Raw genomic sequence first — 14,065 nt, 5'->3', positions numbered from 1 at the left:
TTAGGAAATCCACTGGAAGCTCTCAGAAGCACTTCATAAACAAAACAATTAGGTGCCAGCAGGGGCTCCCTTGGTCCTTGGCCCCAGGGCCTGCTTCCCACCACTGCTGACAGACAGCTGGACCCAACAGCCAGGGGCCAGGCAAAATCTTGAGGACCTTTGACTGGCATTGATCCCCCACAAGGCCAGAGCCCCAATGCCACCCTCTTTCCCTTTCTACATAAAGGAAGCCTCATCCCTGTGCCCCTGTCAGCCTCCCCAGGTTCCCAGGCCTGACCTTGGCTCTTCATGACCTGTCCCCCCCCTCTCCCATGCCCTGACCTGGGGGGCCTGGCCGCAGCTGAGAAGCCAAGAAGGTCCTCTGCCTATCTGTGATCACTCTCCTACCCCTTCTGCACAGCTGACGATGACAATTGCCATAATAAACCCAGGTGCTCTGAGCCAGGCACTTCCCAAGGACATTCCCATAACATTCCCAACAGCCCTGCCTGCTCTGAGGGCAGAGCCAGGCCCTCGTGCCACATCCCCAGCCCTGGGCCCTCTTCATCTCTGGGCTCTACTTTCTTCTGTTGAGTGAGACTCCCTCTCCCTCCTCCACCGCCGCCAGCTGAGGGGAGCCCGCCCAGCCTGACCTCGGAATAAACCTCATCCATCAACACATTATTTACTTCGGCCAAGAAACAAACTCTGTCCCCACCTGGCAGCCCATGGAAAGTGGGTGAGGGGAAGGCCCATTCAGGAGGGGGGTCAAGGGGGCTACATCCTTGATCTGCCCATGAAGTACCTCCACCCAGATCACACCCTCATCTAAAAAAGGCCTCTGTCTCCTGGAGCCAGCTACAGTGCCAACAGAGACCTGGGCAGTGAAGAGGAGGATGAGGAAGGAAGGACTTACCCCCTAGCCCAAAGAGTCTCAGCTGGTGACTTCCCCCAGGAGACGCCAGCTGATGTCTGGGACACCTGTGGTTGTCATGACGAGGGGTAATCCTGGCATCAAGTAGATGGGAGCCAGAGTTGGTGCTCAACCCCAGGAGTGCCCAGGACAGCCCCACAAAGTGACCTAGCCCATATATCAGCAGTGCCAAGGGGAGAGACCGAGTCTGCATATTTGACTCTCAGGCTCCCAGTTCTACCAGGAAAAGCAGCAAAGCCATGATGATGAGGAGTGGCAGATCCACTGACATGAACAAGCCACACACCAGCCAGCATCCTTCTCCCAGTGCCATATGGCCACGTGCCTGCCAACCCACCAGGGGAGACAGGGAAGTGGCACATAAGAGAAGCAGGTGGCACCCCACACAGGGCCTGCAAGCTCCCACTCCCAGAGAGACTTGGCTGTGAGGACCAGCATGAATTTCTCAAGCCCTCCCTCTGAGCAAACAGGAAGTCTGAACTCAGCTGCCTGTAACCTGGGCACAACCCCAAACACAGGGACAGGAGTGGAAGAAGAGAGAGGGATTGGGGCCGACAGGAGGTTGGGACGTGTCTGTCACCCACTACAAGAGAGCTGCAAAGAGGACAAGGAGTAGAGCAGAGGCCTGTCACAGTGTTGAGCATCCAGCTCTCAAGGAACCACGGTCAGGCGCCGATGCTCATCAGGACGCACTCAAACCACCGTGAACAGAATTAACAGAAGCCACAGGAGCACACAAGACGAGACAGAGGCTGGCGTGTTCTCCGAGGGGAGGGGCTGCAATTACACTTGTGATTCTTTGCAATGTGTTCCTGCCTAGACGAATGCAAAGCTTGTCACAGGGGAGCTGCACTGGAAGAGGGAGCATATGGAAGAGCAGGAATCTCCTGCAGATCCCAGCCTGGGCCTGGTACAAGCCCCAAGCCCTGCCAGCCACAGCAACAGGGAGGGAGGTGCTGAAAATGATGGTTGGGGACCACAGGCTCCCAGCTTGAGCCCTGCTGGGGCTGGGGCTGGGGCTGGGCCAGGGCTGCAGGCCTCTCTGGAGAAAAGGTGGTTGGTTCTCAGGGAGCCCACCAAACGATCAAGTCCTGCCCATGCCAAACCAACGTGGTCATACAGGAGTCCCCAAGACCAGTCCTCCTGTGCATGCTCACTGGGGCAGCCCTGGTCCTTGCTAGGGGCAGAAAAACATTACTCTCTTGTGCAGAGATGTTCATGCTCTCTACATAAGCAGACATACAGCCTGTCTACGGTGTTAAGCTTAGGGGTACCTAGAAGAATGATGTAAAAGGGTTTGAGTGAGAGGGTGGCAATAATGCCAAAAAGGCCCAGAAACATGCCCTAGGCCAGCCTCAGAGGTCTCCCCACAGTCTCTGGCCCTCCCTGAACTAAAGGAATGGGCTTAAGCAAGCCACTAGGAACAGTGACAGGAAGCTCCAGGGGAAGAACGAGGAAAATATATTCCACGTAGCAACTTACTGCAGACCCTGTGCACCAACCACCCGACCCATGAATCAGAGGATCAGGGAGGCACAGAAGCGCAGGCAGGCATCTTGGATCCTGAAGGCTCAGGGTGCGAGCCCATTCTAGCCTCCTCCCCTCCTCGCCACTCACACTCCACCTTCCACTACCTCCCTTTGGGCTCCAGGTTAACAGCCTGGAGCAGGCAACATCATTACCACAGAGAAGGCACATGTCCTTGGAACCAGCAGGAACAATCTGATTCACATTTTACCAGTGATGAGGTTGCTGAACCTCAGGCTGGGGTTCAGGAGAGACTCCCACCCTCCTGTGGAGGAGAGGGAATGAGGGCCACCTCCAGAAGCCTTGCCCCTCCTCCACATTGAGCAGAAGCCCTCCCTACTCAATGCCTCTAGGGGGAGCTCACGTTTCCAGGGAGACCGTGTGCTCAGCAGGCAGAGCCCAGACAGCTGGCAGAAAACCAGTTAAGTGCAGCCAGGCTCCTAGCCCTGCAAACTGGGTATTAAATCTCTCTCGCTCTGTTTAATCCTGCAGTCAACTCCTTCAGCACAGACACTGAGCCCATGATGGAGGGAAGAAGCCTTGTCAGGCTTTGCCCAGCACCACCTACCTAGAAAGCAGCTAAGGCCATGCTCAGCTAATCCAACGTGGCATGCAGCCTTGTAGGACTAATTCAAGTTCAGACCTAAAAATGGTTGGTACGTGCACACTTTATTTTCCCTGAGTGAGAATGCAGCATCCCTTTGATCTCCCTGTTGGTAATTCCACTACAAAGCCAACCATCTGAGAGTGCGCAGGGAATCGTTCTCTGAATCAAGGAATTACTCCCCCTGCCCCAGGCTGCTTCAGACGTGCCAGCCAAGCCCTGGACACCCACCAAGAGGAGGCCACTGGCTTGGGAGACACTCAGGGCAGGAGGGTGTCTCCTGGACCCAGCATAGGTGCAGGCCTCCAAGTGGGGTAAGGGATACAGAGGAAGGTCGGGGTCAGCCCTTTTGCTGCTGTGACCTTGATGCATGTTGGTGACATCAGTAAAGCTGGAAAGAGAAAGGGACAGAGGGAGAGGAAAGGGAGAGGGGCAGAAGGGGTAGGGGCGGGGATGGATACCCAGGGAATGTCGCTCTGAGGAAAGGGACCACTCAAAAGAAAACAAAAGCAGCAGCGTGTGACCACAGGCAGTGAGGGTGGCTGATTGTGGGACAGGCCTTGGGTCCCTAGGGCCTTCCAGCTTTGCACTCTCACCCTCTCCCTGCTGGCAGGCAGGCTCAGCTCATTCTGGGACCCTCCTAAGCACACAGCAGGTGCTCAGTGGGCTGGATTTGCATATGACGTTCTATGCTTCCCTTCCTCCAGGCCAGGACATGGGGAGAAAAAGAAGCCAGGCTCAGAGCAGCGATGGCTAGCCTTACTATTAGGTCCTCATGGTTTTGGCTTGACTTTTAATTACTATTTTAAAAGCAAACCAACAAACAACCACTAATGACAATGACAGAAACAAAACCCTTTCACCCTGAGGGGCTGCGGGGGCTTATAGGAAGGGCCAAGATCACTCCAACCTCCCCCAAAGCTACACTAATTTTTTTTTAAGTTAGAAGAAAGACAGGAATGTATTGAGAATTTGTGAATGTTTTAAAGGGATGCCAAATACCACCACAGAGACCTAACATCTATCAACATTTGGGAAATTCCTCTACCCTCATACTGTCCCCCAACACACACACACAAACACACAAACATTTCAGGACAGAAAACCTATTTATTCAAGGTACCACATCCATCTTTCCACATCAATATAGCCAGTAAACCCGTTTTCATGGCTGCATAATATTCCACTGGTTCACCAATCTGGTCACAGATATAAATTTTCCACTATTAAAACTAACAATGCAATGACTATCTCTAAAACTACCATGCGCTTGCTGAAAGGAAGAACTGCTTCATCAAAGGGGACACACATAGGGGCCCTGTGGAGGTTGTCACCAGCAGCCTACCAAGGGGTCAGGGCTCCACAGCCACAGCCCCCAGGGCCTACTGGTCCCAAATGTAAAAAGAAACGATCCCACAGGTGCTTAGTCTGCCTCCTACATAACATATGCTCGAGTGTGTGCAGACAGGAGATTCTGCTTGGTGCGCACAGGCATCCACTTGTAGATCTGCCCACACCCTGTGTACCAACCTTGTGTGAGCAGCTTCTGCCCATTTTTTATACTGGGTTAGCTTTCTCAATCTGATAAGAACTATTCTGAGTGGTAAGATTTTTATTATTTCTTTTTTCAAAAAAACAGCTTTATCTCAATATGGTAAGAATAATCTGGGTTGTAGAATTTTCTTAATAGCTTTACTGACATAGAATTCACACACCCTATAATCCACCTGTCTAAAGCATACAGCTCAGGAATGGATCTTACTGTTCTGAACATGTCACATAAATGGAATCACGCACGATGTGGCCTTTTGTGTCTGGCTTCTCCCACTGAGCATCATGTGTTCAAGGTCCATCCACGTTGTAGTGAGTGTTGGAGCGTCACTTCTTTCTAGGCTGAGTGGGCGGCAGAAATGGAAGGTCTGTTTCCCTTCTTTCTACTTGCCTTGTTTTCTAATTTTCAACAATGTGTGTTCTTAGATCCACATGTGAGAAAACAAATGATTAGCCAATCACGCCAGAGTGTGAACTTAAGCTCTTCCAATCAAGAGTAAGGGACAGAGCACGAGGATCAGGAATAAAAATCCGAGTGGACGCCTGCTCAGGGCACGTGCTGCCAGAGTCTGTGTTGGTAAGTACCCATCTGCAGAAGTAAAGATATTTGCTTGCTGTCTGGCTCCTGAGCCTGCTTTGTGTTCTACCAGGACCCCTGATTTTGGGGGCCTTATTTCTAACACATGTCTCCCATAGGTGATGGATGAAGCTGGCAGAACGTTCCCAACCCCTTCTTGAAGCTGTAAAAATCACCCAGTAATCCCCACCTCCTCCTCTGGGTCCCAGGCTCTCCTCTGCTCGCCAAGCAGACTGGCTTGGGTGCCAAGTCTCTGTAGGAGCCTTTGCTATTTACTGCCTGTGATGCATTCGGTGGAGCAGTTTTCCTCATAGATCTCCAAGTGGAGGCCCAGCACCTCCCACACCCCACAGCAGCCTGGGAAGTGCAGCATGATGGAAACCTGTGGTCCAGAAACTGAGGAAGAAGCGCCCGCGCCCTTTGAGTAGGCTGGGTTTTTGTAGTAGCTGCTAGGCACTGGGTTTGAGTGCATTTGGCTAGAAGAACCTCCATCCAGAAGAAATTCAACTTCGGCTCACTGTTCCCTGTTCTTGGGCCCCTGGGGGTGGATGTCACCCATTCACTGGTGTGTGTGGGGGTGGGGGTGGGGGTAATTTGCAGGGGTGGATGTCACCCATTCACTGGTGTGTGTGGGGGTGGGGGTGGGGGTAATTTGCAGGCTTGAAAAAACATGGGAATCCTAGAATGGGGAGGGGCACTAGCTCTAACATCTAGTTCCTCCCTAGTTCCTATGGAGAAGGCAAAGCGGTGCTCTGTGGAGTCCTTGTTTTGTTCCTCCAACTCTCCCTGTTGTCCCAGCCTCCCCACTAGAGAAGACAAGCACATGAGACTAATGAAACCCATGATCCCTGGAATGGGGGTGGGGAGTGGAGACTGGGGTAGGGGATGTCTCTATCCAAGCTCACAAAGGGGGTGGCCTGTAAAGTGAGGTTTCACATCTCTGGCCACAATATCTGATATCTGTCCTGTTTAAGAGACCTCAAACCCCATGGCTTCAGAACACAGGAGAGAAAATGACTTTCAGTAGAAAAAGGAGGCTCTGAGCCCCAAACATGAGGTTCTGGGAGATGTCCTTAGCAGGAATCTGGAAAGAAACTACACTCAGCTTGTCCCCCAGTGTCAGAGTCCACAGATACCGCTGGACAACTACCCACTGCCTGAAAAGAGAAAGAGGAAACCTGGAAGGCCAGCTGGACAGGGGTCTCAACAGGGGCTAATCCTGCCCCCAAGAGACCCTGGGCCATGTCTGGGCACATCTGTGGTTGTCATGACTGGAGGTGCTCCTGGCATGGCATGGGTGGGGGTCAGGGATACTGCACAACCCCTCCACACATACACATACACACACACACACACACACACACACACACACACAGTGTCTAGGATAGCCTTCATCCACTGTAATGAGGAGAGACATTAGACTGGACCAACAGCCAGAGTCTGAGACACTGGGGACACCCATGAAGGCATAGTCCCACACACGGTGCTCTTGTATATCTTTTGCCATTTTATGTTAAGACAGCTCCAAGAAAGGGTGCCCTTTTTATATTATAGACAGAAAAGCTCAAGTAGTCCGAAGATCACAGGCTGTGAAAGGGACAGGCCCTGAGTACCCTGAGGTGGGGACACAATAGGACACACCTATTAGAGGGAGGCTGGGCAATACAGGCAGCCATGCATTTTCTTCCCATGCACAGATGGGTAATGAGGGTGAATGGCAGTAAAGTGGCTCAGAAAGGAAACCATCTGGAAGAGAAACACCGTCTCAACTAGACAATGGACAGAGCCAGTCAGTGTTCTGTGCTTGTGCTGCAGGGAGAGGGTGGAGAGAGAACACACCCCAGGCAGCCTTCAGCTGCAAACGGGACCCAAAGGAGCTCCCTCGGAGGGCCTCTGGTGACAGGCTGTAAGCGCTCTTCTCCGGGGCTTTCTGGCCAGGAGGGCCGGAGGAGCCTCTCTGCCCTGCAGTCAGGAGGGCGGGTGGGTGATGCTCTGCAGGTGGCAGCTGTAGCATCAGCATTTGGCACATTCTGCTGAATGGCCACAACTCCTGGCACCCTCTCGGACCCATCCGGAGCCTCCCAAGGCAGTGATTTTAGCTCTGGGAGTGCAGGCGGTGACGGTTCAGCCCTAACTGGCTGGAGCCAGAACTGGCAGGATAGGCCCACACCAAGTGGCAAATATTTTCAGCTTTGCAGGCCAGTCTCTGTTATAACTACTCAACTCCACCGTTACAGGTGAAAGCAGCCACAGACAACAGGTCAACACCTGAGCGAGGGTGGGCACCCATAAAACTTTATTTATGAAAGTAAAATTTCAGTTTCATCTAATTGCATGTCGCATATTCTTTTAATTCCCCTCTACTCTTTAAAAATGTAAATATCATTCTCAATTTACAACCCATACAAAAGTAGTCAGCCTACCAATTTCTGCTCTGGAAGGAGATACCTAAAACTCATACAGGCCAGGAGTGAGAGTCTGGCTTTTAATGTGTTGGCACAAAGCAGAATCACAGAAAAGGGACAATAGAGGGCAGGAGCTAGAAGAAGGTAACAGAGAGATGCAAATCAAAACAACAACACGGTACCATCTCACACCTGTCAGAACGGTCAACATCAACAAATCAACAAACAACAAGTGTTGGCGAGGTTGCAGAGAAAAAGGAACCTTCGTGCACTGCTGATGGGAATGCAGACTGGTGTAACCACTGTGGAGAACAGTATGGAGTTTCCTCAAAAAACTGAAAATGGAACTCCCATTTGACCCAGTAATCCCACTCTTAGGAATATATCCCAAGAAACTAGAAACACCAATCAGAAATGATATATGCACCCCGATGTTCATAGCAGCACAATTTATAAAAGCTAGAATTTGGAAACAGCCTAGGTGTCCGTCAGCAGATGATTGGATCAAAAAACTATGGTACATCTACACAATGGAATACTATGCTGCCATAAAAAAAGAAGGAATTCTCATCATTTGCAGCAACCTGGATGGAACTGGAGAACATCATGCTGAGTGAAATAAGCCAGTCAATGAAAGAGAAATACCACATGACCTCACTCATTTATGAATAATAAAGAACATTATAAACTGATGAACCAAAAGATAGATATAGAGACAGTAAAGCAACAAGCAGACTGTCAAATTACAGCGGGGAGGGGAGGGAGATCTGGGGGAGATAAGAGATCAACCGAAGGACTTGTATACATGCATATAAGTACAACCAATGGACACAAAACTCTGGGGAGGGAAGGTATATATGGGAGGGGGGGCAATTTTAAAATATGTACACAGATAATAATTTAATAAAAAAGTTTAAAAATAAATAAATAGTAAATAATAAATAAATTAAAAAAGAAGGAGGAGGAAGAGGAGGAGGAGGAGGAGGAGGAGGAGGAGGAGGAGGAGGAGGAGGAAACAAACCAACACGTAAAACAGTCCCTAAAATCTGGGAAGTGGGAATTCTCCCCTGGGTTATGTTCTGATGAAGATTCTAGAAGGAACTGGCCCAAAACATGATGAAGCGGGGCAGCTCAGGCCGGCTTACAGGAAAAGGAGTTGTGGGATCCTCCCGCTCCCTAAAATCTGGCTAAGGACCCGCAGGTCCCTGTGTGCCGTCTCACCTGAATGATTGCCCTGCCTCTCCCTAGTCCTGCCTCTGACATGCCTTAGCTTTTTATCAGTAAGACCAGGCACTTCAGTGGACTCTGCAGCCTGGACTAGTCATGAGGCAGAGAGCTTGCAAGAGTCAGGAACTGTCACCCCAAAGACTGAGAGGTGGCACCCAGGACTGCCATGCAGAGATGCCCAGTGGCCAATGGTCATTTCCTGGCTGAACCCCTTGCCTCCCTGCCGCAGGGGCCTGGTCAGCTGGGCCAGCTCTTCAAGGGAGCCCCGCATGGCTCCTGAATGCTCACCTTGAACCCCGGCTTGCTCTGAGCACCAAGTGCCACTTGTTCAGTAATTTCACGCTACGCCGCCTGGCAATGTAAGCGTGGAGGCCCAATCTAAGGCTGTACGTCCCAAATGTCGCTTGTGAACACATGGCTGAACCTAAAATAGCTTTTAATATCCAGGCAGTCCCCGGCCCCGCTCAGTACCGGCTCTGATAGCCTCTCCAGGAAAAGCTTGGCCCCGGGCTCTTGGTTCCACCGCAGCTCCCTCTGTGGCACATGTAGGTCCTGAGGATTCTATCTCTCTTCCTTGAGTCTTACCATGTAATTCAAACAACCAAACCACACGCCCCAGATAGTGACTCCTTTAGATCAAACAGGCAAATCCTGACGATTACATGTCTCCTCTTTTAGTGACACCCGGAGTCCCCACCTGTGACAATTCCGTCATGATTTTCTGAATTAAGTATAAAAAGCAAGATGCTTTCAAACCCTGGGAGCACCTCCCCCTCTTCCTTACTACAAAGCCCATTTCCTTCTCTAAACTGCACCGAAATAGGGAAGCTAGAGAAACAGGTAATTAGAAAAATAAAGGCTCGCCAGTTTGTTTAGAACAGCACTGCCCAATAGACATAGGACACAGGCCATATTTGTAACCTCAATGTTTCTGGTTGCCACATTCAAAGAGTAAAAAGAAACAGGTGGCATTCACTTTAATGATATATTTTGTATAACCTAACTAAGCTATGCAAAAGTATCAATCTACATAACCAATATATAGAGAGATTTTTGATGAGATATTTCCTGTTCTTTGTGAGACACTGTACATGTGTTACACTCATAGCTCATCTCCATGCAAATGGGCCATATCTCAAGGCGGCCACACCACACCCGTGTGTGGCCACTGACCATGGTCTGAACATCACTGCTTCGATCCTCTTTGCAAAGGTCTGAGGTCTAGAAAACGCTACATGAGTCAGGGTCTAGAGCCCAGGTACACTTCCTCCACACTGACCCCACCATTTGTCCTGATCCTGGGCCTGACTAGGAAAAACTAAGCGACTGTGCGGAGAAACCCCGGGCTCCAATGTGCAAGGCTGGCAGAAAATGCCCGTTTTCATCCCGTATAAGGCTAGCTGGAGGAGCTTCTGTTCCATACGCCCCAGTGCCAGAGCGAGGTACCCACAAGTGGCTGGACCTGCCTTTGCCATGGAGAGAGGGCCAGCGGGGCTGACGCCCATGAGCTGGGGAAGATAAACCTGAGTCCAACCTGATGGGAGAAGCCTGCATGCCGTCTTCCTCTATGGCAGATGAGACAGGCATTGAGGGCTGCAGTAACAGTCCTGGCAGGAAGGCCAGCTGGGAAAGGGCTGGGCCTGCTGCCAGCCCGGAAGTCCTCTTCCCTGCTTCTCCCTTCATCCCCAGTCGACTGGGTAGGCCTGCAGTTCATTAGCCCTGTGTGCATCCTGTCACCTGGATCTCCAAAGCCACTTTAAACCTCCATGGGAGAGAAGCAAGAGGAAGGAGATGAGGCAGACATGACCCAGCCTCACATCCAGCAAACCCATGGACTTGTCATAGCACCTTCCATGCTATCAATCAAAACCACAAAGACAGAAGCACTCAGAGCTGAGGGAATCTGAGAACAAGCACTCAGTTCAGATGTCACAGTTTTTAGCTAATAATCCACGCTTAGAGACACAGAATGGCAAATTACTGGGGGGAATCAAAGAAGTCTCACCTTTCAATATCCTCCAGGGGCAGCAATGCAATAGGCAGCCCTAAGGCCCAGAGGGTGTGGGGTCTGCCAGGAGACAGGGGCCCCCAACTCTAGGCTTGCCCAGACCCTATTTGCCGCATGTCCACCCATCCCACTCATGCCTTGTCCCCATTTCTCCAGGTGACAAATGTTCTGGGAACAAGTTCACTGTGATCTCAGAAACAGACCCTGATGGAACAGTTAGGCTCCCAGCCAACCGGTGCATAGACCTAGGCCCCAAAGAGGTGGCTGGAAGGGACTGGGCCCCTGTTTAGTCTTCCATGGCATCTGAGGGCACTTACCTGAGTGGCCACCTTGCCATAATCAATCCACCGCAGGGTGGCAAAATTGGTCGACTCAGCACAATTGAATCCGTGGTTGAAGCCAGCATGGTAGCCATAAGGAAATGTGATCATGAACTCCCCGGCCTCCTGCGTGATCTGAGGAAAAAAGAGTCCAACAGATAAGGGTAAGGACCAGAATTAAAGGGAAGAGGATTTCATGCATGGCTCACCTGTCAGAAGCAACGCCTGGACTGGAGCAGGGACAAGCTGGTGACAAAGGCCACAGAGGAGGACATGGGCTCCAGGAGTTCCCCAAAAGTGCCAGAGAGCCTGACTTTGGGAGTCAATGGAGTTTACCAAGTGAAAGGTGGCTCTATCTAATTTCACAGGCTCCAGCTCATTTCCATGGGGCTGATAAAGTAGAGATGACAGTGGCCAGGTCAATGGCTCACTACCAGCCCCTGCTCACCATAGCCCAGCTGAGGCTCCAAGGTGACAGACACAGTTAGCACTCTGCAGAGGGGTGAACTGCAGTTACAGAGGGACTGCTAGATGCTACCTTTCTAGGCACTTCTCCCTTTTGTTGAAGAGGGGGTCTCCAGTTTTGGAGGGAGGTGGCCATGTCACACTTCCTGTCCACTGTGAGACATTCCCATACATTGGGGGCAGACGGCACTGATGGCAGCTGCAAAACCTCTGAGCACAGGACAGGTGTACACGCAGTACCTGGTCCTTTCCCTAAAATGACATAAGTCCCCTCACCATCATAAGCACAGAATCTGTCCTTTTTATTCCAAGAGGTGGGTCCTTCTAGATGATGTCAAAGAGACCAACAAAACACATCAGCATGTGGAAGAAAACAATGTCAAGGTCAGAGCTCTGAAGAGAGAGCTGATATTTCTCAATCTATTCAAATAGTCTGGACAACCAGACGCTGAAACAGAGATTCTAAAATCAGGACTTGGCATGACTGACAGGATGGAACTTACAATACCCCTAGATTGATGCTTCTGAAACCACCACCTGAAAGCCCCGAAGAAAATGGGGGGGGGGGGGGGGCGCGCGCGCACACCTGCAACCTCAACTCCCATCCAGGGAGTGGATGACCACACTGACCACTATGACCACTCTTTAGAAGTCGGGCTGCTGACCTAATCCATAGTTGTGAAGCTGAGGCTGGTGGCCTGGGAAAAACTCTCTGAAGTCGGGCCTATCTATTCCTTGATTTATATAGTCATTAGGAGGCCGGGGAGTTCAAGACCACAGGTTGTGCAGAGTCTAAGTATCCACCACCCCAAAAGAAAGAGACCATTTCTGGTACCGTGGGAACTGAAGGACCTCAGTACATTCACACCATGTGCTTTCTGCCACCATGGATTATGTTTCTCTCTAGGGTAAAAATAGAACCAGACAGTCTGTACTCCTGCGTCTGGCCTCTTTGCTCTTCGAGACTCATTCAGTGCATGTGCACACGAGTCTTCTAAAGGGAGTTCTGTCGTGGAGATGTGTCACTATTACCCATTCTCCTGTGTACAGACTTTGGGACTCTGGTGAATAGAGTTGCTGGGCCAGTCTCCTTGCAGCATGTGTTTGCATTTCTTTTGAGTAAACAGACCAGAAGAGCGGGGGGGGGGGGGGGGGGGGGGGGGGGAACAGGAGGGAGGTTCAGGGTCTCAAGTCAGGTGCACGGCCACATCTCCAAGAAACTGCTGTTTTTCTACAGTGGCTGCCCATTTGCAGCCCCAGTGGTGGTTCGAGTTCTTTGTGCTCCCCTCTTAGCATTTGGACATGTGCAGTGGGATCTCCGTTTGTGCAAACTTCTGCAAAATCTGTTCAAGCCTTTCACCCCTCTCTATTTATCTCATGGTTCATCTTTTTATTGTTGATTTGTCGGCGTTCTCAGGCCTGCTGATCTTTACTTATTCCTCCAGAGAGATGAGCAGAAATCACTGGATTCATTTAAGTACCAGTGAGATATCAAACCCTGGTGGGGGGAGAATGGGCAGCAGGAAGGGGGGATAAGACTTCCAGAAGCCAACCACAGAGTCAAAAATCAATCAAAACTGACACAGCCTGGAGAAAATCCAGCCCTTCAGAACACTAAGATATTTTTCTTTTCAAATAATAAATTGCACCAATCAACGAAAGTCAGTGTGCATTAAGTTATATTTTTAAATTCCTGTCCAAGTGACAGCCAGAGCAGGGAATGAAGCATGAAGCAGGGGACGGGGGGAGAGAACACTCATGGGTCCCCAAGGTCCTAGCTACGCCATCCACAGCAGGGTTCTCTGGGCTGCTTCTGCAGCAGGATTTAGAGCTTTTTTTTTTTTTTTTTTTTAAATGCAATTGCTAATTTTCTTATTTTATTTAAGCTGACCCTGGAAAGCGCTGTCTCACTTTTCCTCCACCGCCAACTTGCACACTCCCCTTCTCTCCACCAGGGCATGGCACAGAGCCTTCTGGAGATGCTAAGCTCAACAACCCAGGTGTGGGAGAGGCACCTCCACTCCAGGCTCAGGCAGACTTTGGGGCCTGACCCCCTCCCACCCCCCCCCCCCCCCATGAATCAGGGCCTAGAACAGAAAACACACTCAGGAGGACAGGAAAATTATGTTCCTGTCAGAAATCTATGCCCCAGTGGCTTCATTTCAAGCCCACAGTGTCTGTCCTCTGTGTCACTGCCATCAACATGATCCCGACAGTAAGTTAGAAGGCACTGGGGATGATGGACAGGCAGGGTGGCAAAGTAATAAGCAGTGCCAGTCCCAAACGCCAGTCATGAGGAAAACTCGGAATTTGGTTTCTTGTGCAAGCTGGCACAGAATAAATGAGGACGTCAATGACAGATTCCAGAAACACACACTTTTAATTATTAAAAAGCTTGCTATTGATCTGTGCTTTCTTCCAGAGGTAAATACCATTACAGAGATTTATAAGTGGAGTGTGGAAGTCAC

General features: G+C 50.6%; 1 protein-coding gene across 7 annotated transcripts in view; it reads right to left on the bottom strand.

Annotated features, from left to right (window-relative positions):
- Positions 1-14,065, bottom strand: part of KDM4B (lysine demethylase 4B) — a 137,126-nt gene that overhangs the window by 40,950 nt on the left and 82,111 nt on the right. For all 7 annotated transcript variants that reach the window (XR_006743041.1, XM_045589112.1, XM_045589114.1 and 4 more), the window contains exon 9: positions 11,130-11,267. Coding sequence is in view for 6 of the 7 variants with exons in the window: in XM_045589112.1 (XP_045445068.1) it covers positions 11,130-11,267 (138 nt within the window). In the remaining variant the exon portion in view is untranslated. The remainder of the gene's footprint in view (positions 1-11,129; positions 11,268-14,065) is intronic.

The sequence above is a fragment of the Pipistrellus kuhlii genome, unplaced genomic scaffold, assembly GCF_014108245.1.
Source record: "Pipistrellus kuhlii isolate mPipKuh1 unplaced genomic scaffold, mPipKuh1.p scaffold_m20_p_30, whole genome shotgun sequence".
NCBI lineage: Eukaryota > Metazoa > Chordata > Mammalia > Chiroptera > Vespertilionidae > Pipistrellus > Pipistrellus kuhlii.
Note: the sequence above shows the minus strand (reverse complement) of the source record. Positions and strands in the feature narration are given on the sequence as shown.